This window comes from Saimiri boliviensis, chromosome 4 (assembly GCF_048565385.1).
Source record: "Saimiri boliviensis isolate mSaiBol1 chromosome 4, mSaiBol1.pri, whole genome shotgun sequence".
Lineage (NCBI taxonomy): Eukaryota > Metazoa > Chordata > Mammalia > Primates > Cebidae > Saimiri > Saimiri boliviensis.
The window spans coordinates 5,104,904-5,131,206 of NC_133452.1; the positions used below are offsets into that span (position 1 = coordinate 5,104,904).

The 26,303-nt window shown below is 39.2% G+C and overlaps 1 protein-coding gene across 12 annotated transcripts in view; it reads left to right on the top strand.

Moving 5' to 3' along the window:
• The window catches only part of PDE10A (phosphodiesterase 10A), a 656,074-nt gene that overhangs the window by 490,992 nt on the left and 138,779 nt on the right, over nucleotides 1–26,303 (top strand). For all 12 annotated transcript variants that reach the window (XM_074397164.1, XM_074397168.1, XM_074397166.1 and 9 more), the window contains one exon: nucleotides 11,253–11,281. In XM_074397164.1, coding sequence (XP_074253265.1) covers nucleotides 11,253–11,281 — 29 coding nt within the window. The remainder of the gene's footprint in view (nucleotides 1–11,252; nucleotides 11,282–26,303) is intronic.

Sequence of the window (26,303 nt, forward strand, 5' to 3'; positions counted from 1 at the left end):
CTTCTTTGAAAGTTTGTTAAAATTCAGCTGTGAATCCATCTGGTCCTGGACTTTTTTTGCTGGTAACTTTTTAATACCATTTCAATCTCACTGCTTTTTATTGCTCTGTTCAGAGTTTCTATTTCTTCCTGGTTTAATCTTGGAGGGTTGCATATTTCCAGGAATTTATCTATCTCCTCTAGGTTTTCTAGTTTATACATGTAAAGGTGTTCATAGTAGCCTTCAATAATCTTTCATATTTGTGTGGTATTGGCTGTAATAGCTCCCATTTCATTTCTAATTGAGCTTATTTAGATCTTCTCTCTTCTTGTGTTGGTTAATCTTGCTAATGTTCTACCGTTTTATTTATCTTTTTAAAGAACCATCTTTTTGTTTCATTCATCTTTTGTATTGTTTGTTTGGTTTTTGTTTGTTTGTTTCATTTAGTTTTGCTCTGATCTTGCTTATTTATTTTCTTCTGCTGGGTTTGGATTTGTTTTGTTCTTGTTTCTCTAGGTCCTTGAGGTGTGACCTTAGATTATTTATCTATGCTCTTTCAGACTTTTTGATGTAAGTATTTAATGCTATAAACTTTTCTCTTAGTTCTGCTTTTGCTGTATCCCTGAGCTTTTGATAGGTCGTGTCATCATCATAGTGTAGTTCAAACCCAATAATAATTCATGAGCAGGTTATTTAGCTTCTCTGTATTTGTCTAGTTTTGAGGGTCTATTTTGGAATTGATTTCCAATTTTATTCCACTGTGGTCTGAGAGAGTACGTGCTATAATTTTGATTTTCTTAAATTTGTTGAGATTTGTTTGGCAGCCTATCTTATGGTCTGTCTTGGAGAATGTTTCATGTGCTTATGAATGAAATGTATATTCTGCAGTTGCTACATAGAATGTTATGTAAATATCTATTAAGTCCATTTGTTTTAGGGTATAGTTTAAGTCCATTGTTTCTTTGTTAACTTTCTGCCTTGATAACCTTTTAAGTGCTGTCAGGGGAGTATTAAAGTTCTCCACTATTATTGTGTTGCTCTGTATCTCACTTCTTAGATCTAGTAGTAGTTCTTTCATAAATTTGCGAGCTCCAGTGTTCGGTGCATATATATTTAGGATTGTGATATTTTTCTTTTGGACTAGTTCTTTTTTCATTATGTAATGTCCCTCTTTGTATTTCTTAACTGTTGTTTAAGGTTTGTTTTGTCTGGTATAAGAATACCTGGCCAGGCACAGTGACTCACACCTGTAATCCCAGCACTTCGGGAGGCTGAGGCAGGTGGATCACAAGGTCATGAGTTCAAGACCAGCCTGGCCAAGATGGTTAAACCCCGTCTCTAATAAAAATACAAAAATTAGCTGGGTATGGTGGTGGGCATCTGTAATCCCAGGTATTCAGGAGGCTAAGGCATAGAATTGCTTGAACCTGGGAGGCAGAGGTTATAGTGAGCCAAGATCTCACCAGTGCACTCCAGCCTGGGTGACAGGGTAAGACTCCATTTAAAAAAAAAAAAAAAGCTACTCCTGCTGTTTGCTTTTGGTGTCGATTTGCAAGTAATATCCTTTTCTGCCCCTTTACTTTAAGTTTATGTGAGTCCTTGTGTGTCAAGTGAGTCTCTTGAAGACAGCAGATACTTTTTTGTTGAATTTATTTTTTAATTTTTTGGAGATGGGGACTTGTTCTGTCCCCCAGACTGGAGTCCAGTGGTGCCATCTTAGCTCACTGAAGCCTTTATTTCCCACGTTCAAGCAATTCTTGGGTGCCTCAACCTCTCAAGTAGCTGGAATTATAGGTACACACCACCATGCCCAGGTAATTTTTATGTTTTTAATAGAGATGGGGCTTCCCCATGTAGGCCAAGCTGGTCTTGAACTCCTGGACTCAAATGATCCACCCACCTCAACATCCTAAAGTGGCATGAGCCACCACATCCAGCCTTGGTTGGTGAATTATTATCCCTTCAGCTTCTAGATCTTTTAAGTGGGGCATTTAGGCCATTTATATTCAATGTTAATATTGATATATGAGGTACTATTGTATTTGCCCTATTATTTGTTGCTTGAATACATTGGGGTTTTTTCATTGTGTTGTTGTTTTATAGGTCCTGTGAGAATTAGGCTTTAGAGAGATTCTGTTTTGGTGTATTTTCAGGATTTATTTCAAGATTTAGAGCTGCTTTTATTAACAGCACTTCTCATAGTGCTGGTTTCGTAGTGGCCAATTCTCTTGGCATTTATTTGTCTGAAAAAGTCTATAGCTTTCCTTCATTTATGAAGCTTACTTTCGCTGGATACAAAATTCTTAGCTGATAATTGTTTTGCTTAAGATTGCTAAAAATGGAATCCCAATCCCTTCTAGCCTGTAGGGCTTCTGCTGATAAATCTGCTGTTAGTCTGACAGGTTTTCTTTATAAGTTACCTGCTGCTTTTGCCTCACAGTTCTTGAGATTCTTTCCTTCATCTTGACTGTAGATAACCTGATGACTATGTGCCTAGGCAATGATCTTTTTGTTTTGAATGTCTCAGGTGTTCTTTGAGCTTCCTGTATTTGGAGGTCTGTATGTCTAGCAAGGCTGGGGATGTTTTTCTCAATTGTTCCCTCAAATTATGTTTTCCAAATTTTCAGATTTCTTTTCTTTCTTGGGAACACCAGTTAGTTATTCTTAGGTTTGGTTGTTTAACATCATTTTAAACTTCTTGGAGGCTTTGTTCATTTTTTAAATTCTTTTTTGTCTTTGTTAGATTGGGTTAATTTTAAAGCTTTGTCTTTGAGCTCTGAAGTTTTTTTATTTGTTTACTTCTGTTGCTGAGACTTTCCAATGCATTTTGCAGTTCTCTAATTGTCTCCTTCATTTCTAAAAGCTGTGATTGTTTTTTGCTTATGCTATTTCACTGGGGATTTTTCCATTGATACCCTGTGTTATTATTATTTTTTTTAATTTCTTTAAATTTGATTTCACCTTTCTCTGGTGCCTCCTTGATTAGCTTAATAGTCGACCTTCTGAATTCTTTTTTCTGGCAATTCAGAGATTTCATCTTAGTTTAGATCCATTGCTGGTGAGCTGGTGTGATCTTTTAGGGGTGTTAAAGAACCCTGTTTAGTCGTATTACTAGAATTGTTTTGCTGGTTCCTTCTCATTTGAGTGGACTGTGTCAGAGGGAAGGTCTGGGATTCAAGAGCTGCTGTTCAGATTCTTTTGTCCTATGGGGTGCTCCCCTGATGTGGTGTTCTTTCCCTTCCCTTGAGATGTGGCCTCCTGAGAACTGAACTGCAACAATAGTTGTTTGTCTTCTGGATCTAGCCACATAGCGGAGCTACTGGGTTCCAGATTGTCACTGGGGAGTGACTGCAGAGAGTCCTGTAAAGTGATCCATTTGCAGGTTTCTCAGCTGTGGATACCAGCACCTGCACTGATGCAGTGAAGTGGACTCTGAGGGTCCTTGGTTGTGTTTTTGTTTCATGTGCTGGTTTTGTGTTGGCTGTCTTCCAGCCAGGAGGTGGCACTGTCAAGAGAGCATTAGCTGAGGTTATATAGGGAGAACACAAGCTTGCCTTAGGATAGCCCTTGGGTGAGTATTCAGGTTTCTCCAGTGGTGGGCAGGAAGGGCTGTCTTTGGCTACCAGGGCAGGTAGAGAAAGACCATCAGGTGGAGGCAGGGTTAGGCATGTATGATCTCAGGCTTTCCTTGGGCAGGGCTTGCTGTGACGGCTGTAGGGGATGGGGGTGTGGTTCCTAGACCAATGGAGTTATGTTCTCCGGGGGCCTCTGCTATCACATACAGATCAGAAGAAAAGTGGGGTAAAGCCAGCAGCGCAGAACTCACCCAGCTCCCATGCAGCCTGTAGTCTAAAAGGTTGGCCTCACACCCACCATGCCCTCCTCACAGCATGGAGTTTACTTCCAGACAGCTGGTGAGCAGGGCTGAGAACTTATCCCAGGGTACAACCTCCCATCTGAGAAAGCAAGCGAAGTCACAATTCCTCAGCTGTCCCTGAGCCTGCAGCCACAATCCACCTCCTACAAAGGGTCTGTGGATTCTCTAGGCTTTCCTAGTATGTTCCTTTGGTAGTTCTTGAAGGAAAAGTTCACAGTGTGGATTTCCACAGGCTGCTCTGTCCATCAGAGTGGGAGCTGAAAGTTAGGCCTGCCTCCTGTCCACCATTTTCACAGATTTTGATTAAATGATTTAGAAAACATTCAAAATTAACTTTTCACTGTGAAAGGTACACTATTACGTACTTGCTGTGAATGGTGTACTTACTGTGAAATTACCTTAGGGCATTTTTTTCCCATAGACTGTTCTTGCTAAGGCATTTATAAAGTATTAAAATGAGGTTTGGATCAAAGATCCTTTATCTTTCTCTAAAAATTAAATTTCTCTTTAACAAGCATAGACATTTATTTTCTGAAATTATTACATCTATTTGGTTCCTAATTTATTCATCCCACTAGAATGCAAGCTTATTGCAATCAGATATAAGTCCCTGGCACACAGTGGTTCATCAATAAATATTTGTTGAATAAACACGTGTTTCTAAAAATCCTATGCTGTATAAAAATTACTGTTCTCTGGAACTTTTTAAAAAATTTTAGCCAATTTGTTTATCATTGGTGACTCAAAATTTGGTATTCATGTCAATTTTCTTCTTTTCCATTTTCCTCTAGCCTTTTATTTCAAAGAGAGCTTAATTGCTGATCTGAGTGAAATGCTGCCTGGCATTTCAGCTGTGAGTGTGTGCTGGAAGTGTACAGGGAAGGGAACATTCGACATCATGGCTTCTTAGCCTGGAATTCCTAGATGATCTGCAAGGAGCCATGAATGGCAGAGGGGCAATATTCCCTCTGTGTTACCTTGAAAACCAGCTTTGTGGTGGGGGAGGGAGGCTCTTTTTCAGTAACAATTTATATCGTTAACTTATTTCACTTTGAACTTGTAAGGTGGCAGAAGTTGGGCACCTTGCCCAATGTAATATAGCTAGTGACTGCAGGTCTGGGCTTCGAACCTTAGTTCATGCTCTAAACCAGCGGTTTCCAACCTTTTGGCACCAGGGAGGATTTGTGGAAGACAGTTGTTCCACGGACTGCTTGGAGGGGGTGGTTTCAGGATGATTCAAGCATATCACATTTATTGCTCATTTTATTTTATTATTATTATGTTATAATATATAATGAAATAATAACACAAATCACCATGCTGTAGAATCATCGGAAGCCCTGAGCTTGTTTTCCTGCACCTAGACGGTCCCATCTGAGAGTGGTGGGAGACACTGACACCTGAAATGTGTCACTTATGTCCAGGCTGCTCTGAGGGTGATGGGAGACACCAACACCTGAAATGTGTCACTTATGTCCAGGCTGCTCTGAGGGTGATGGGAGACAGTGACGCCTGAAATGTGTTGCTTATGTCCAGGCTGCTCTGTGATCTCGTTTTGGTCACTGTCACTGTAGAAAACCTACTTGACAAAGATAGGATGTCAGACATGGAAGCAGGCTTTTCAGTGCTTTTGTGGCAATCTCAGGATATTCCACCTTGACTTTAATCCAGAATGTATGGAGACTTGAAGTGGTCTCAAACATATTTTTAAAGCCACTGTCATTTACCATCTCAAGTGGTTGCCATCTCAAGCTCCTCTTCTGGCACAGACAGTCGATTCACCGGGCTTACTTACAGAAGGTCACGGATCCATTCTTTTGCAGTTCAGGGCTCTTCTGTGGCTGGGAAGTGCTTCTCAAACTCCTCTGAAAGCTGAGGTAAGCGATTGTGTGTCAGCTGGGAGAAGGAAGGCCCTGGCTCCGTCTCTTTCACAACCTCTGCTAATGTTTGACACTTCTCAGAAATCCCAGTGTTCACTTGTCACCCCATAATTCCAGTGTGACTTTGAATGCAGCCACTTGATCTGCCGACTTAATACAGCTGTTGTTCTCCCTGAAGTGAGAGATTGAGTTCACTGAGCAAGTTAAATAGGTCGCACAAGTAAGCATTTTAGCAACCCATTCTGTGTCACTGAAATGTGCTGCAAATGGTGACTTTTTTCCTAAAAGGTATCTACAGAGTTGTTCTCCTAATTCAAAAACTCTGGCCCGCAATCTACCTTTAGAAAGCGTTTGACTTCTGTGTATGAGAAGATGTGTGTGCTCTGCATCCATCTCCTCACAGGGCTGTACGAACAGATGTGTGTTAAGGGCGTATACTTTAATATGGTCTATAATTTGAATCACATTCTGTAAAACATTGTTAAGTCCATGTGGCATTTTTCAGCTATGTTCCTTTGGCTTTTTCTCTGTGGATGACACAGTGCGTAGACTCACATTCAGAAGCTACCTAATGAGCTCCAAGTGGTGCAGTCGGTTACCACAGGGTACTTTTACACAGAAGTGACCTGTTTGACTTGAGTAGTGAAACCAGCCATGGCAGCTGCTCTGTCCATATGTATACTGACACAAAATGACCAATTTGGTTTTTCTGATATGTAATCATTCATAGACTAGAATAGTTCTGCAGCTGTGCTGTTGGTTGGTAATGAAAGCACACATAACATATCCTCGTGTGCATCCACTGAAAAATAGATCACACATAAATAAGCATTGTTGCCTTGCTGTTGACATGGGTAGACTTGTCAACTGGATTGTGTGTGCCCCAGTGGCTCATTAATCCTCTTTTACAATTGTGTCTCAGTGTCCTCTGCTGTTTCATCAATTCATTGAGTTATGGTGCTAGCTGAAAGACAACCACCTGCCACCTTTCGAACTGCAGCCTCTCCTAAAAGTTCACCACAAATGTCCTTAGCAACAGGCAGGATCAGCTCTTCACCAATAGTAAAGGGCTTCTGAGCTTCAGCAATGAGGTTAGTCACTAAGAATGATGCACTCAGAGCAGACACATTTGATGAAGTGCCAGGCTTCAATAATTGCCTGTGTTATTGGTATACACTTTTCTTTTTCCTTTGAAAACTCCAAAGGCTTGTCTTTTAATGCAGGGTGCATGGTCTCCACGTGGCAATGCAGTTTTGAAGGAAGGTTTCATGGCTTCCTTGAATAGCTAGGTACTGCATATGCAAAGTGGACTCGGAGAATGTGAATTGCTTGTTGCAATGAATCCATAATTTAAGTAGGACTTGGTACTTTCTTTCAAATGCAGCTTTCATTTTGTTGCCAGTCTTAGAATCTTCTGCTTTCTCATGATTGGGTCTTCCCCCTTTTCAAAGAAGCTCTTTTATTTGTTTTTTACTCATTTTGGCTAGGGTTAGCTTGTGGGCTTACCAAAACTGTAACTGAGACAAGTGCATAGTGTGAGAAAGAGGTGCAGATGGAAGTGACAAACGAAATAATAGGCAGGCCACATGTGGACTAAATACGTGTCAGATTCTGACTTAAAGCCTGCCACCAGAAGCAACTGGGCAATTGAAGTACATCAGCTCACTTGCCACTGATGCAGCTTGTCACTTGCCACTCACTGAGAGAGTTTTGATATGAGTCTGCAAGCAGTTAATTTACCATGGTCTCTGTGCAGGGAAACTGCCTGCTAATGATCATCTGCATCTGCAGCCACTGCCCAGCGCTAGCACCACCACCTCAGCTCCGGCTCAGGTTATCAGTCATAAGTTAGATTTTCATCAGAAGCGCACCACCCAGATCCCTGGCAAGTGCAGTCCACAATAGGGTTCGCGCTCCATGAGAATCTAATGCCACCTCTGATCTGATAGGAGGCGGAGCTCAGGCAGTAATGCCCATGATGGAGAGCAGTTGTAAATACGGATGAAGCTTCGCTGACTTGCCACTGCTCACCTCCCACTATGTGGCCCAGTTCCTAACAGGGATGGCCCAAGGGTTGGGGACGCCTGCCCTAAGCCACTGTCTATCATATGTGTTCCCACGATGCAACTCAACTATAGAAGAGAAAGTAGTTTCTGTCTTCAACGTGCTTAAATTTTTCTTGGGCAAGAGATTTTAGCTAAATAAAAATTCCCGCTATTAAGAAATAGGAGGCCAGGCAGAGTGGCTCATGCCTGTAATTCCAGCACTTTGGGAAGCTGCGGTGGGCAGATCATTTGAAGTCAGGAGTTCAAGACCAGCCTGACCAACATGATAAAACCTCATATCTATTAAAAATACAAAAAAAAAAAAAATAGCTGGACGTGGTGGCACATGCCTGTAGTCTCAGCTACTCAGGATGGTAAGGCAGGAGAATTGTTTGAATCCAGGAGACAGAGTTGCAGTGAATCGAGATTGTGCTACTGCATTCCAGCCTGGGAGACAGAGTGAGACTCTGTTTAAAAAAAAACAAAAACAAACAAACAAAAAAAAAAACAAAAGGAGGAAGGAAAGAGGGAGGGAAGGGCAATGCTCCCTTACACAAGGAATCCCACTGTGTTCATTAATTTTCTCAGTTAAGTAGAGTACTATAGTTCTTAAATATGCTAGACTTAACATTTATTTAACTAAAATTGAGTGTTAAGTTGGAGAAATGGTTTTCTAAATTAGCTCCTAAGGAGAAAAGCCAGAAATCAGCTATAGGTAATCTTTTTCTTTCAAATACTTTAAATTGCCCATAAAGCAAAAAGTTGTTGATTTTGTAAACACATGTCATAGGATTTCTTACGCACACTCAGTTTTGAGAAGTACTAACTAAGCAAGACTAGGAGAAAAAGCCACAGAAACATTGATGTACAGATGTCTGGACATTCACACTGCTCTTGAACTATCTTTCAGATCTGTAGTGAGGACTAGCAGAGGGTGAAAATTCCATAATGTCATAGCTAGATGATGCCATGCAGTCTTAGTATGAAACCTGTTCACACATTGCTCCTTTTCATCGTATGCCTTTTAATTGTTCGACTTTTTTGAATATGCTCATTAAATGTTTTAGATAAAAACTTCAAAAAATCAAAAGCACATATGCCTTAGTAGCTTTAGAATCTGTAAATAAATTTGTTGTAATGATTAAATGAAACAGTCCCATTTTTAGAGAGGCTTAGGAGAGGATTAGCAGTTGAAGAGTAGTGAAGTATTTCTATGGTGGCACTTCAATGTAGAAGATAATTTTTTTTTACATTGTTACATATGTTACATTCTTGGAATTCAGATTCTATACCTTAACCATTATGCAACAATGATAAAATATATGAGCAAGTGTGTATTAATACAGTAATACAAAAAATAGTTTACTGTCTATTTGAATACTTACTGTCCTACAGCATTGAGTTTGGTATTTTTAAAAATAGTGACCCCCAACCTTTTTGGAACCAGAGCACCAGGCACCAGTTTTGTGGCAGATGATTTCTCCATGGACTGGGGTGGGTGGTGGTGGGGGCAGTAGATTTTAATGCACCGTAACTCTTTTTCATGCACAGTTCATAATAGGGTTTGTGCTGCTATGGAAGGCTAATGCCGCCCTGGTCTGACAGGAGGCAGAGCTTAGGCGGTACTGCTCCCTTGCCAGCCACTCACCTCCTGCCGCTGTGCAGCCTGGTGCCTAACAGGCCACAGACCAGTAATGGGCTGCAGTCTGGGACTTGGGAACCCCTTAAAAACTGAGTTCCTGAGGTGAGTGGATCACCTGAGTTCAGGAGTTCAAGAGCAGCCTGGCTAACATGGTGAAACTCCATCTCTACTAAAAATTAAAAAAAAAAAAAAATTGTCAGGCATGGTGGTGGGCTCCTGTAGTCCCAGCTACTTGGGAGGCTGAGGCAAGAGAATCACTTGAACCCAGGAGGCGGAGGTTATAATGAGCCAAGATCACACCACTGCAGTCCAGCCTAGGCAACAGAGGGAGACTCCAGAGTAAAAAACAAGCAAAAAAAAAAAAAAAAAAAAAAAGACACCCCTCAGTTTCCTCTGCAAAGTATCACTGTTTAAAAAGACCCTCAAGTAAAGTCAGTGTTCAGCCTGTATTGAAATCTAGTTATTTTAGGTTCTGAAGCATTTTAGGGGCATCATAGAAGGAAAATTTTTGAAAGACAAACTGAGTGCATAAAAGAGAAAGCAAGTATGTGCATGCACAGGCACGATTGCACATACTGGGAACATACTCTGTTCAGGGACCAGTTTGGAGGACACTGGTTGCTATGTGACTTGGGACTAGACGTGGTGTCATCTGAGGAAATGAGTGATAAGCTGTAAGTCTGAGAAAGATGAGAGAAAACTGGAATCATTGGGACTCAGTGGTTTCGCCAACATGGATATTGAAGGAGAAAGGAGAATTACAACCTTGCCTGCAGTTGTGGGATGGAGACGTGGGCGTATTTTTGGCTGTGTCAGGTTAAGTTAGGCTGTGCTTTGGAGTGACACTGAGCACATTCCATTTTTGGTACATTAAGTTTGTTCTGATGGTGACAGACAACAGAATTTGATTGCTTAGAAAGACACAGGAACTGAAATGACACTGCTTACAGACCTAGAATTCATTACAGGAAAAAGATACAATATACACCAGCACTAGACTGAAGGCTGCCTCCAGGAAGGAGTCTGTCGATGCCAGGCTGAGCTCCAGTAGCCCCTCCTCTGTTGGGGACGCACACTTTCTCACAGATCAGAATCATGACCTGTGTGTGCAACACTCAGAGCCAGGGCACCAGGAGGGGCTGTCTGCCAGCTTGTTGTACACCCTGTTGGTCACACAGACATTTTCTTGCCTGTAGCCAGCCCCACCGGGAGAGCTTTCCAGGAATTCTCACCTAGACCCTGTGCAAACCACCCCAGTTTCACTTTACCAAGCAGCAGTGCTGACAAGCTGGCATAAACAGCCCCCCAACTCCTCAGACACATGGAACAAAGCAGCACTATTATTAGTGGGTGTGTTTTATGTCCTGACCAGAGTGCCATGCAGGTACATTTCTTACTTCACCAGAACAGCTCACACCAGCCCCGGGTTTGCTGGATGAGCCTTCGAAGCATGAGTGTTAAAGGTCATTTGGGATATTCACGTGGGTTGCATTGTGTAGAATACTGCAGGTGTTATAAACCCCATTGGTGCATGTGTAGCTGAATATACCACAGTGTAGCCATTCTTGCAGGCAGATCACATCCATTTTAGAACCTCTAGAAAGGTAATCTGGTGGTGGTATTTCATTTTCCCTGTGAAATTAGTGTATACTTCTTAGATTGTAATTTGTTATATTCAACCTTTACAGTTAAAAAAAAATCAAATCCATAAATTTCATAAGAGGGAGCATTGCAAAAAACCCTTCAAGTTTATTGAAAGCAAATGACATGTTGTGTATTTTAAAACTTAGTCTCTAATTGTGTTTTCCCCCTTCCTTCTCTGTCTGCAGATGAATCGGCTCCTAAGGAAGTCAGCAGGGTAAGTAATGTGAATATTATTTCTACTGCTGCAATATAGGAAATGAATCTTTTTCGTGTATTTTTCAGTACTCTAACACATTAAAGTATTAGAAAAATAGTGGCAAAAACTGAGTTCCCTCTCCAAAGTATCGCTCATTAATACGGAATAAAGTCAGTAGAGAGGTTGCAAATAGCAGCTTCAAGACGGAGTACAGCACACAGGTGGATTTTGTTGGGTCTGCCCCTGCTTATGGGGTTTTCTGGATCAGTTGCTGACATTTAGAAATTCAGAGACTGTATGTAAAGATCGGATTTCTGGCTTCTCTTGAACCAGAAGGTAAGGTAACACCAGCACAGCACTCTCAACAGGGTGGCAGTCTTCTCGGGGCGGGGAGTGGAAGCTGCCTTCAGATGCAGGATGCTCTCCAGTCAGCCCCAGTCCTCCACGGCTTGCTTCGCTCATGTCCACTACCTGCCCAACCTCTGCCTTTGAGTTCATGCACTTTCTTTTTGGGAGAACAAAAGATGACAACTCGTGTGTTGAAAGCATGATACTGCTTAGAACCTTTAGAAATCTTAAAGGCACTGTTTTCATGTCCTAGAGAAATAATTAGTGTCATCTTTAAGAGTCTTAGCAAGCTTAAAAACTGAAAGCATGGGGAGAAATGACAGATACAGGTGAGGGGAAGGAAGGCAGCAAACCACACTGCCATGTGTGTACCTATGCAACAATCTTGCATGTTCTTCACATGTACCCCCAAACCTAAAATGCAATAAAAAAACAAAACAAAACAAAACTGAAAGCATTCAGCATACTGTTTATGCTATAAAAGTGTAAGCGATTACATTTGAAAAAAGTGTCTTAGTTTCTTAGATGTTATGCAGATAAAGATCTTCAGATTAAATACTGAAAATAGTAAGTTTGACTTGAACTTAATGCAACCTTATATATCACTTTTTATTGTAAGATATAAACTGAAAAACTGTGAATAGAATCACATATGCTGATATATTCCTTTATTTTTGATCATCTGAAGAAAGAAATCTCTAAAATGACCTGGGCCAGTGCTGGGAGGTAGGGGAGTTGGAGATAGGAGAGGGCAGAATTCCTTCAGTCCACAGCAGTGTAGGAGACTTGAGGTTTCTGTGAGTCTCAGGGCTTCACTGGGTGCCTTTGCTATTAATTTCACGTTTGTGGAACTCACACTTTTGGTCTGGATGCCCGAAAGGGACCAGGAAGTGATAGAAGAGTGAACCTAGAATTTTTGGCAGCTGCTAGGAACAGCAGAAAATGCTAAAAAGTGACAATTGAGGAGAAGATAGGTACTTTGAAAAGTGAACTTTGGCAGAGTCATAAAATATTAGTGTTGATATTGCCAAAGCTGCCATGTGTTCAGACAGTGTCATTGACAGTACCTGTCTTACAAGGCTGTTAGAAAAAAATGATGAAACTCTATGTAGGGTTTTTTGTTTGTTTGTTTGTTTTGTTTTTTACTATTATTTGTAAGATTCTCTTACATTATGCCAAACTTGGAAAAAAGAACATTTCTAATTGAGAAATACTAAAGACATAAGCTGATACCCTGAAAACGGTATCAGTTTCCAAGAGCTCTATAACTTTTTTTGAAAAAATGTACCCCATATCTTGATCAATGCTTATTTGACTAATATTCAGAGTTTCCTGTATGAAATAGATTTAGGAATTCCTGGGACAGCCTTTTGGAAGATGGTGACTGGCCGCAGGGCTTCTGTGCTAACTCATCCCTGACAGAAAGCATGCTCTTTAGTTCCACTAACGGCGATGCTTCTACTCTCGGGCAATTCTGTTTTGTTTTTGCTTTCTTTCCCCCTTCTCTTTTTTCATATACTTTTTTTTAAAATTCAGAGTCTCACTGCATTATCCAGGCTTTCAGGCTGAAGTACAGTGGTACAGTCTCAGCTCACTTTAGCCTTAACTTCCTGGGTTCAGATGATCCTCCTACCTCTGCCTCCTAAATAGCGGGGACTACAGGCCTGTGCCACCATGCCCGGCTACTTTTTTTTTCCTTTTTTAATAGAGACAGGGTTTCTCCATGTTGCCAAAGCTAGTGTCGAGCTCCTGGGCTCAGGTGATCCTCCTGCCTCAGCCTCCCAAAGTGCTGGGATTATAGGTTTGAGCTACTGAGCCCAGCCTAGGCAGTTCTAATTATTATGAAGTACTTTCTCATTTAGAACCAAGCAGCCTCCCAGAATGGCCATTCCCCAGTATTTGTTTTGACTTTTATTTCACATGCAAACTCTTTGAGTACGGGGCTGATGTTATTTCTTTTCCAGTAAAACATCTTACTTTCTAAACTGTGTTTTCCAGACGCCTCAAGCGGTGGGTCGACATTCTTCGGACAACCATACATTATTAATACATATTTAAAACACTATGACCTTAACATAACACCACAGACTAATCGTATCTTGACCCTGGTAAAAGGAGGTGGGACAGATACCTGTCTTAGTTTGAAACTATGTTATCTGTCAATACAGTTTCAATGGAGAATTAGTTTTTTTAAGCTACATTGCATTTTTGGTTATTGAGCTTTGAATGAACTATCATTATTTTTTCACGAAGTCAAGTCAGACTGGTAGGTCTTATGTCTCTCCCCTCCCTTTTCCCCATTTTCCCTTTCTCTCTCTGTCTCCCTGTCTTCTTACTCATCACTCAATGACCAATGTTTTTGAGCGCTGGTGTTCCAAGCATTGTTCTAAGGTGCCGTGGCTACAATGGGGAGCAAAATAGACAGTATTCAGGTTCTTATAGCATAGAGGGGGGTGGTGGAAACAGCTCAGAATATTTATGTGACGTGTATATGTGTGTTTGTGTGTGTACACCTGTCAGGCAGTGATAAATACATGGAAGAATAAAGCAGAGCAAAGGGCTGGAGAGTGATGGCAGGTTTGGAGGAGGCTTACTGGCTTGTTGCACATCTGCAGTGGTCAGGAGACGTTAATTTCCTCAGGGAAATTTGAGCAGGAATTGGAAGGCGATGAGAGAATCAGCAGAAGGAGGAGATGGCAGCTGCAGAGGCCCTGATGCCGGCCGCTTGATGGGAGCAGAGGGAGTCATGGGGTACTAATAAGAAACGAGGTTGGAATGGAATTGAGAGCATCCACAGTAAGAGTGGAAACAGGTAGACCCAGGGGCAGTCTAGGAGTGTGATGTCGAGGGTTAGGGTTGTAATGGTGAACTATGATCAGAGGTTGGGTGTTTAAGAAGAAAGAGCAGACAGGCTTTGTTTATGGGTTTATAAACCAAAATGTATCCGAGACCTGTCTCAGTCAACTTAGAAGTTTATTTTGACAAGGTTAAGGACATGCCCATGACACAAACTCAGGAGGTTCTGGTATGTGTCCGAAATGGTTGGGCTACAGCTTGCTTTTATGCATTTTAGGGAGGCATAAGGCATCAGGCAATACATGTACCTTGGTTTTATCTGAAAAGGTGGGACAGCTGGAAGCATGGGTGGCGGGTGGCATCCAGGTCATAGGTGGATTCAGAGATTTTTCTGATGGGCTATTGGTTGAAAGAGTTACTATCAAAGACCTGGAATCAGTGGAAAGTAACATCTGGCTCAAGGTAAGGTTTTGGAGACCAAGGTTTTATCATGCAAATGAAGCCTCCAAGTAGCAGGTTACAGAGCTCTTAGACTTAAAAATGCGCCAGACTCTTAGACTCTCCTGGATCAGAGAAAAGACCTGGAAAGGGAAGGGGCTTCTTTACAGAATGTAGATTTTCCCCACAAGAGACAGCTTTGCAGAGCCATTGCAAAATATGTCAAAGGAATATGTTCGCGGTAAAATACTTCAGTTCCTTTCGGGGCCTGCTATCTGTCTTGTGACAGCACAACACGAGATCAGGCTGGAGTTTGGTGTCTTATAGCTACAAAAAGTCTGTCTCATCAGTCTTAAAATATGTTTAATGTTAATGCTGTTCGGCTGTGCCTGAATTTCAAAGGGAGGAGGTTATAAGGCGGCGTGTCCAGCCTCCTGCCCCCCCGTCATTGCCTACACTGGATTTTCAGGTCTGCTTTGCAATGCCCTTGGCTGAGAGGAGGGTCTTCCAGTCAGTTGAGGAACTTCCAGTTTTATTTTTGGTTTATAGTGTATATGGTGAGTTAGACGAGAGGAATCAGTAATGATTTCCAACCTTTTGGTCTGAACACTTGGTAGAATAAGATTTCTCTTTACTGTTATGGAGAAGACTATAGGAGGAATGGGGTTGATTGAGACCGGGAAAGTAGTAAGTTTAAGGAATCAGATACGGAATTGGAGATTTTTCAGAAAACAAGGGCATATATGGTCCAATTAAAAGGAAAGTTCGTAGGTAGAGATACACATTTGGGAGTTTCTGGTGTATAAATGATGTTTAAGGCCGTGGGAAAAGTGACATTTCTTGGAGAGTTGTCTGCGGAGAACAGCCAAGACCCGAGCACTAAACTGGACGCTCCTGCTGTCGAGTGGCGGAGAAGATGGGAACGTCAGCAGAGGAGGGGAAGGAGGAGAAATCAGTGACACGAGGAGACCAACACGTTTCTTTGTCAGCAGATTTTGTTGCAGAATTTTAACCATAGGACTATACATTTATTTTACCTTCATTCCATCTTATTTTGATCCATCTCAGCCTATTGAGATGAGTCTCAGTCTTATTTCTGTTATCTAACATAGTGTTTATTTCTCTATGTTTTGAAGCCTCAAATTTGAGTTTTTTCCAAGTTGTTTTCCTGTGTCCCCTTTATAATAATTGTCATCTAGGAAATGCTGAGTGTAGAAATGTCACCTCTGAGAATAATGAGAGATTGTGTCAGATGCTTGGTTGAAACCAGTGTATCTTAACCTACTATATTTTTCTAATCAGACATTGCCATTTAATTAACAAATATTAGGTGAGTCCCAATTCATCTAGGCTCTTACAATACATCAAGGACAAACTAGACAGAAATGCCTGGGCTCGTGGCATTTGCATAGTGTGGGGTAGAGTCAGTAAACAACAAAAAATGTGCACCGTGCTCAGTAAAAATGAGTGCTATGGAGACAGAAGACTGAGAGGCAGGTTAGATGGTGTGGGGCAAGGCAAGGCTCACTGGGGACACATTTGAGGAAAGACCTAAGGGAAGTGAAGGAGTGACCCATGCTGAGAACTGGGTAGGAGCTTTCCAGGAAGATGGTACAGGAAATGCAAAGACCCCAAGACAGGAGTATGCTTGGCACATCGCTGGAGGCACAGCAAGGTGGCCGTCTTGGCTAGATCTGAGTAAGTGAAGGAGGGAGCCTTGGTCAGAGACTGCTGCTGGGGGAGATGTGAGGGATACTTTATCAGTCATATCTCTACCGGTCATTTGTTCCCATCTAGTCCACAGTATTAATCCTTTGTTGTGTTATTACTGTTACTCTTTTTAAGTGATTTCAGCTCATAAGTCAAAAAGATTTCTGACAAGAACAGGGAGATAAAAGTGTCAGAATAATAAGAGTATTTGGATGCTGAGTTGCTAGAAAATGCAAAATTTCAGTCACATCTAGAAATCTTTGGTGTAGACTCTGCCCCCGCCCCATACTATAAAATTTTTTATTATAGTCTTTTATTTAATGTTTTCAAGGAGAAATCTGAGACCATTCTGATTCTTCTTAGTAAACATTGCTTTTTTCATTTCTGAATATATTTGTAAGGTTTCATTTGCTCTTTGAATTTGTTATTTTCACTAGGTCATATAGATGCTTTAATTTTGAGTAATTTAACCTGGTATGTGGTGAGCTTTCTCAATCATTTTAAAAGTCATTTTTAGTTCAGGGTATTATACTACTTGTTTCTTGGTGCATCACTTCTTTCCCATTTATTTTTTTTCTCTTCAAGATCATCAGAAATATCCATGTCTTTCTCCTTCCCTGATTCTCTTACTACACATTCTAGAACCTCTCAGATTTATTCTCCATGTCATTGACTTGAACTTCTTTTCTCTACTGTTTCTCATTCTGCTTAAATTCATAATGACTCTTAAAATTAAAGGTTACTTTGATATTTTGGGTGTTTCTTCTTCATTTCAATCTTATTATCCTATTGATAATCTCTTATTGTTAATTCTTTAATTTTCTTGAGAGTACAAAATAGATGCTTTCCTAGCATTGCTTTTGCATAGTTCCGTCTCCTACGACATCCCAAATTTGTCGCTATCCTCTGTATTCTAGTATAATACTAACGCTTTGGATATTTTTGGTAGTTTCTTTCTTTTTTTTTTTTTGTCATATGTGTTGAGAAGTCATTTACTGATTTTTTTAAAAATAAATGTATTTATCCTTGAGTGATGTTAACTCTGTTCTTCATTAATAAATTATTCTTATCTCTGTTTACTATTCATGTACATGTCCTTAGAATCCTCCTATTTAGTGTGTTAAAGGGCTAGATAATGAGTTTCAGTGGCACCAGTTCAGTCTGGAGTGACTGAAGGGAACCCTGAGGAAACTGGAGTTGCGGACATTCTCACAGGGGGGAGTTGACCACAGTGATTTTTCTCTGGGTTGATTGAAACAAATTGCTCTACTGGAATCCAGATTTCATTATCTTGTCTTCATTTTAAATTGGCCTGGTAAACAGTATGACTGTATCCATTCTGTTTAGTGTTTCTGTATGCCAGGTTTTAAAAGAAATGCTCAATTCAGTTAGTGAATCATTAAGTTTCTCTGGATTTCTATTCAGTGTGTTTCTAAATACAGGGCTCTGTGGCAGATATAAGCATGAACTCACATCCAACTTTCAGCATATTAAATGGGATCTTGTGTTGTTACTTTCTTCAGAATATTTTATATACTTATTAATTTTATTAGTATACTTTAAGTTCTGAGATACATGTACAGAATGTGCAGGTTTGTAAACACATGCCATGGTGTAAACACATGCCACCCACTTCCCAACAGGCATCAGTGTGGTGTGTGATGTTCCCCTCCCTGTATCCATGTGTTCTCATTGCGCAACTCCAACTTATGAATGAGAACATGCGGTGTTTGGTTTTCTGTTCCTGTATCAGTTTGCTGAGAATGATGGTTTCCAGCTTCATCCATGCCCCTGCAAAGGACATGAACTCATCCTTTTTTATGGCTGCATAGTATTCCATGGTGCATATGTGCCACATTTTCTTTATCCAGTCTATCAATGATGGACATTTGGATTGGTTCCAAGTCTTTGCTATTATGAACAGTGCTGCAATAAACATACATGTGCATGTCTTTATGGTAGAATGATTTATAATCCTTTGGGTACATACCCAGTAATGGGATTGCTGGGTCAAATGGTATTTCTGGTTCTAGATCCTTGAGGAATTGCCACACTGTCTTCCACAATGGTTGAACTAATTTACAGTCCCATAAACAGTGTAAAAGCGTTCCTGTTTCTCCACATCCTTTCCAGCATCTGTTGTTTTCTGATTTTTTAAACGTCACCATTCTAACTGGTGTGGGATGGTATCTCATTGTGGTTTTGATTTGCTTTTCTCTAATGACCAGTGATGATGAGCTTTTTTTGTATGTTTGTCGCCTGCATAAATGTCATCTTTTGAGATGTGTCTGTTCATATCCTTTGCCCACTTTTTGATGGAGTTGTTTGTTTTTTTTTTTTCTTGTAAATTCGTTTCTTTGTAGACTCTGGATATTAGCCCTTTGTCAGATGGATAGATTGCAAAGATGTTCTCCCATTCTGTAGTTTGCCTGTTCACTACGATGATAGTTTCTTTTGCTCTGCAGAAGCTCTTTAGTTTAATTAGGTCCCGTTTGTCAATTTTGGCTTTGTTGCCATTGCTTTTGGTGTTTTAGTCATGAAGTCTTTGCCCATGCCTATGTCCTGAATGGTATTGCTTATGTTTTCTTGTAGGGTTTCTGTGGTTTTAGGTCTTATGTTTAAGTCTTTAATCTATCTCAAGTTAATTTTTGTATAAGGTGTAAGAAAGGGATCTAGTTTCAGTTTTCTGCATATGGCTAGTCAATTTTCCCAACACCATTTATTAAATAGGGAATCCTTTCCCTATTGCTTGTTTTATGTTGAAGATCAGATGGAGTAGGTGTGCATGCAGTCTTATTTCTAAGGCCTCTGTTCTGTTCCATTGGTCTGTATATTTGTTTTGGTAGCAGTATCATGATGTTTTGGTTACTGTAGCCTTGTGGTATAGTCTAAAGTCAGGTAGCATGATGCTTCAGCTTTGTTCTTTTTGCCTAGGATTGTCTTGGCTATATGGGATCTTTTTTGGTTCCATAGGAAATTTAAGTAGTTTTTTTTTCTAATTTTGTGAAGAAAATCAGTAGTAGCTTGATGGGGATAGCATTGAATCTATAAATTAATGGGGGCAGTATGGCCTTTTTACGATATTGATTCTTCCTATTCATGAGCATGAAATGTTTTTCCATTTGTTTCTGTCCTCTTTTGTTTCCTTGAGCCATGGTTGGTAGTTCTCCTTGAATCAGTCAAGAGAAAGAAATGAAGTATATTCAAACAGGAAGAGAGGAAGTCAAATTGTCTCTGTTTGCAGACAACATGATTGTGTATTTAGAAACTGCCATAATGTCAACCTAAAACCTCCTTAAAAAGCAACTTAAGCAAAGTCTCTAACAAAATCAATGTGCAAAAATCACAAGCATTTGTATAACTAATAACAGACAGACAAATCATGTGTGAACTCCCATTCACAATTGCTACAAAGAGAATAAAATACCTGGGAATACAACCTTCGAGGGATGTGAAGGACCCAGAATATTTTTTATGGACTTGATGCAACAGTATCATTTTCTTGGGAAGGAGAAATTTTCCTTACATTCTTAGGGAATGTTTTGAACATTTGGCTTCACTGGTACTATGTCCAGCCAAATTGTCTTGAATTTTATGGCATTTAGCAGCCATAGTCACCTAGTTTCATCACTAATTCAGCTTTCTTCTTCTTTTTACTTTTCTTTGTTTCATATGTGAAGGGGAAGATTTTCATAGGATATCAACTTTAAAATCTTTATTTTTCCTGGTGTAGTCTGTCTTTTCTTCGTATTTATAAAATTTATGTTACTGCATTTAAGAAATTTCTGAATTATCTGTTAATACTTATGACCATGTATTCTATAGATTAATTCTATATTATATTATAATCAGTTTTGTTATAGGAAAGAGTATTCTCAGGAGGGCAGGAAAGGTTAGGTTAGGGCAAAAATGTGAAAAAGGCCTTTCTTTCACTGGACTTTGAGAATAGAAGGAGATTGCCAATGCTAGTGAGTTCCAGGGCACAGTGAGAGGAATCCGTCAGCAGCGGGAGTGGGAAGGTGGGCTGGCTTGGCAGATGTGTGGAGTAGCAGGGGCTGAGGTCCAGTGATGCAGGTGCATTTGTAAGGCTTAATTTTCGTATTGTGTCATGGAAGCTCGAAAAAGTAGTAGCCTGAAAGCACTTAGAACCTTACTCGCTCTGTTTTTCTGTCTCTTGCTTTTTTCTCTTTTTCTCCGTCTCAATATCTGGCATTTATGTAAACTTTTTTCTTATAGAGTCTAGTTTTATTTGGTTGAAGTCATACTTCTCTTTATAGTAATGTCATTAAAAAGTTAGGAAGATTTTATATATATATGTTTCTGAATACTTACAAATACTAATAGCGGAATTAGAACCTCATTTAGCCTAACAAGAAGTTGAGTAAAATGGATTATTTTTCTTGTTTCTGACTTTTGTTTTGGGATCAAAGGAATATGTGCAGGTTTGTTACAGTGGTAAATTGCATATCACAATTTACTCATGTAAATTGTGGGAGGTCAGTGTACAGATTATTTCATCACCCAGGAAATAAGCATTAATAATCAATGGTAGTTTTTCAAATTTTTATTCAAGATGTTTTTACTACAAATTTGAACTGGAAGAGAAATGCTAAGTTTACACAGAAGGCAAAAAATTTATACTGAGGCAAACATCTTTAAGGAGTATTTTGGTGATTTCACACAGGAATTTCTCTCTGCTATTCAGATATCTTATTAATTTGTATTATGTATATTACTTCTTCTTTGCAATTTGTGTGTGTGTGTGTGTGTGTGTTTTGCTTAAAATATTTTATAGTGTTGAGCCATGTGGGACTGAATGGTAGAAGTTTCTTAATTGGCATCTGTTCTTACAGTGAAGCTGAAGAATCTCGTGGGTGCAGAATGCCTGGGGGGCGGGGATGCTTTGTTGCCTCAGCTCTTTCAAATGTATCACCTCTCAGAAAGTGAGAGAACTCCATACGGACATTCCCCTAAACAGAGGACTAACAAAATCAACTGTATCATGTGACTTCAAATGAAACTTTGGCAACATCTGACTAGTTGTGATCGTAATTATGCTCTACAACTAATCAGTCACTGAATATAGAATTTAGAATTTTCAGGGTTTCTGTATTAATCTGCTCATTACCTTAATTAAGTGAATGACTTGAAAATTAAGAGTACCTGAGCCTTGTGGAAATCGTTAAACCACTGACCAGATAATTATTATGCAAGCATATATTATTCCGTGAATAGAATTTTCTTAAAGTAGATTGCAATAATGGTAGAGAAGACACTTCTAGTACATGGTTGTGAAAGCCATTATTTCTTTAGTGATTATTTATGTTATTTTATTTTTTTTCAATTAAAGATGAGCTTTCTTAACTGATTAGCTATAGTGCTTTCCTTAGCTTGAAAATACAGGCTTGATGCGATTACATGCAGGTGTTTTAAATTTTCTCCTCTCCACTTTTCCTCTCCTAACCTTGTCTCCATCGTTCTTACTTATAGCAGCCCCTCAATTTTTGAGAAGACTGAGGTTATGTGATATGAGCCCCTGTTATTTTGTTATTTTGTATATCAAAATGTCTCTCTGTTGACTCTCTTCTTCTTTCTGTATTTGGGGTTGAGTGTCACACTGTAATTTATGTTTTGGAGACTACTTCCAACACCTGTGATTGGATCTGCTCTTCTCGACATTGTCTGGAGCTGCTTTTACTCAGTTAAAATCATTTCTACTTGCATTTTCAAGATATCAGAACTATGTCTCTAAGATATACTGAAACTACTATAATCAAGTCAGTTATATCAATTTGGAGTGTTTATTTCCAGTGTCTTCTTCACATGCATATATATACTTGGTAATAATTACAATGCACATATTATTTTGATTTCTGTTTTTTATTATGCTATAAGCATTTCATAATTTTATGCAACCTAAAATTATGTTTAGTGACTAAAAATGCCCCATTGAATTTCTATGTGATTTTTTTTTTTTACTTTTTTATTGATTGGTAGATCTTTAGATTGTTTTTAATTTTCATAGACTACTTAAATTTATGTATATAGCAGTTTTATTCTTGTGAAATATTTCCTAAGGAACAATGCCTAGGATCCAAGGTTACTAGGTCAAAGGACATGACTGATTTATGATATTTAACACAGCTGCTAGGTTGGTTTAACTTAAATTACTGCTACAGTTGAATGTTTCATTGTAGCCCCATTTAAATAACAATTATATATCTTTTCATGTGTAAATGGTATGAGACTGTTTTAATGTTTTTATTTAAAGCAAATTTACATACTTCTATATGTTAATATGTGTATTTCCTCTTGTGAGAATGCATCTCTATTTCTTCTGTGTTACACAGTCAAAAGAACTTCTCTGATATTAATGGAAATGACACTTAGATTTGAATTCCTACTTTGCCATTCTAATCTGAAAGACCTTTTGATAAATGGCTTTTTAAAGCCAAATATAAAATGGGGATAAAGTCTATCAAACTGACATAGCCAGAATAGGATTAAAATGTATGTCCTTATAATTATTTATTAGAAAACCCAAAATATACTTAAAAAGCAGAGCGGTTGAATTAAAATAAGATATGAGAATAAATTAATGGAGCAGAATTTAAAATATAGACAATTAATAATGCAAAAGATAATTCTTTAAAAAGATCAATTCCATAAATAGATTGCCAAAGACAATCTATTTAAGAAATAGGAAATATAGGCATTAGGAATGAGAAAGAGAATATAAATATGAACACCAGGGAGATTATTAATAATAGAGAATAGTGAATACTGTATATTAATATAATTGCAAATTTGTATGAAATGGCCAATATTGAGGAAATAACAAATTATCAAAATTGAAGAAGAGTTAAGAAACCTGAATATACTACTATAGTGAAAAAGCTGAAAAATTAGTAGAAGGCCACCTAAAATGACATGAGGCCCAAAAGCTTTTGCTGAATAATTTCACAAAACGTTAAATAGGAGAAAATTTCTACATTATATGAAGTGTGTATTTTAAAAGCTAGGGAAACGTCTCAAAAGAGAATACTATTTTTGACACAAAAAGTAGAGCATTAAACAAAAGAGAAAAAAGCATTAAGAGACTATTAACCAGTTTTATTAGTGCAGACATAAGTTCAGAAATTCTAAGTAAATGAGTTCAGTGGCACTTTGAAAGAATAATCTTTCGTTGTCAAAGATGATTGGCAAGTAGAAGGCTAGCATAGTAAGTAAGTCTAGACAGAGATTAGACCAGGCTGGTGGTAATGGATTTAGGGGAAATGCTTGGGTTTGATAGATAGAATGCTGTATTTATTTTGAAGGGAGGGCTAACAAGAACTACTGATTAATCCACGTGTGTGATATTAAAAAAGAGGAAAGAAAGGAGGTATCAGGGTTTTGCCTGAGCCCGTGGAAGGGGAGCTTGCCATTACCTCGGTGGGAGGGCCTGCAGGACAGACAGGTCAGGGTGTGTGTTCAGGGGGTGCTTCCTTTCAGACAATCAGTTTTGAATGTCCTAAGTTGGAGCTGTCTAATAGATTTCTAAATGGGAGATACTAAGTAATAAGTTATACATATGAGACTAGGGTTTAGGTAAATATTCTGGGTTAGAGATACAAATTTGAGATCATTAGTAATATAGATTACTTAAGAACCATCCACATATAGATGGTATCTAAAGTCATGAGGCCGGATGAGATCACTTGACAAGTGGTTGTTGCTCAACCCTGGAACATGACATTTAGAAGGCTGAGACTTCGGAAGGAGGAAGAACTAGGAAGGAAGACTGAAAGCAGCTGTCCAAGAGGTGGAGAGAGAACCAGGGGCATATGCTTCTTTTAAATAAGGTATTATCTGAAATAAAATAGAACAATCGACTATGTCAAATGCTGCCGGAACTTCAAGGGAAAGGAAGACTGAGGGTTGACTTTTAGTTTGGCAGTGTGGGGTCATTGGTGATCTCAACAAAAGCTGGTTTTTTTTTTTGAGCAACTGGAGTTTGTGAGAGAAGAGAAATTGTAGGTGGCAATAGAAATAATTACTTTATGGAGTTTTACCTTAAGGGACAGGAAAGAAATGGGTGGTAAATATATAGGAAAGCTATAAAGAGGTGACAAAACATGGTTTTGTTTTAGTTTTTTTTCCATTAAAATATGAGATAAATGCCAGCATGTTTATATATTTATGGAAATGATCCAGTAGAGAAAGTTTGATGCTGTGGGACGGAGAGAGGAAGATGGCCCAAACAGTCTTTAAGTGCTTGGAGAAGCTCCGTCAGCCTCCCTATTGCAGCTCTACCTGTTCCTTCACGATGAATTACCATTTACTCACTTTCCAGTTCTTTTCTTTCTGTAACATTTAAAAAGGGGTTTTCTAATTGATGACCAGAGAAACAAGCATAACCAAATACAACAGAGGAAGAACTAGAAAGAAAACAGTTTGTAAGAGGTAATACTTTTCTATGAATGAGTAGAAAATCTGGCTTTCAAATTTTAATCAGGTGAAGCGTAAACCAAAGTTGATTTACTTATTCTCTAAGGGAAGGATACCAATCAGTCTTTTTCAGGACAGTTTTTAATACTGGATTTTATAAAAATGCAAGTAAGTTTACATATCTGATTTACAGCAATAATTCAATAAGTTTCAAAGACATTATATTACAATGTGGTTCAGTGTTCAGAAAGTGCAGGTGCCCATACAGAAGGCTAGACTAGCATAGACCCAAGTTAGAATGACCTGGAGTCATTTCCTGTGACCTGTTACTGTGGTTTGTCTATGGCTTGTTTGGCCCTACCAAGTGTCCTGGTGAAACTCCCCTCCTCTTGCTTCCTCGCTGGTCACATGATAGCTGCACACACTGGTTCCCCGTTGCATCCCCCAGGAGTGGAAGCAGTCTGAAGCCCTCATCAGCAGATCTGTGAGCCAAAGAAACCTTTCATATTTCTAAATTACTTAGCCTCGGGTATTCCTTTGTAGTGGTAAAGGTGGACTCAACATCAATGCCCTCACTCACTGCAGCTGATGCCACAGGGCTAGAGTGATGTGGCCCCAGGACAGAAGTGAAAGCTTGTGGTGGAGGAGAGGGGAGAAAGCCTGCCTGCTTACATCTCCCTCCGGAGAATTTTCTCAAATCTGGCTTTGGCTAGTGGTGGGCTTTGAATTGTTCAAAATGACGCTTAAAAACAAATACCTGGAGTGCAGGCAAATATCCTGTCTTGTTGATTATCAACACAGGATTTAGAAGCCAGAGGAACCAGCTGACAGATAGTGTTCCAGTAAGGTGAAATGATTTTCTGACGTTTTGAATTTTGAAAATTAAAGAGCCCAGTAAGAATTTCTCACCCAGATGGAAAATCACTCATTCTTAGTGAAGAAGAGCCCCATAGAATGACTGTAAGAAAAATCCATATTCACCTTATTACACGAATTGAAGTATCTCCAGGCATTCAAATTCGTGTTTTGTGAAAACCAGAGAGAAAAATTCTTAGCATAAATTATGGATTGATTGTTTTAGGCTGAATTTCTTTTCAAGAGCTTTGCTGCTCCTTATTAACCACAGCCATGGCAACCTCAGAAACCCATGTGAGCATCCCTCCTAAGCACGTTGGCTTCCTGAGCATATCAGTGTGAAACACTTCTCTATCTAATTGAATACAATATTCTGCTATATGGAAATAGTTCATATTGACCACTTAAATACCAGGAAATGTTTGCTAAAGACAGTTTTGCCTAAGATTATGTAAAACCCATA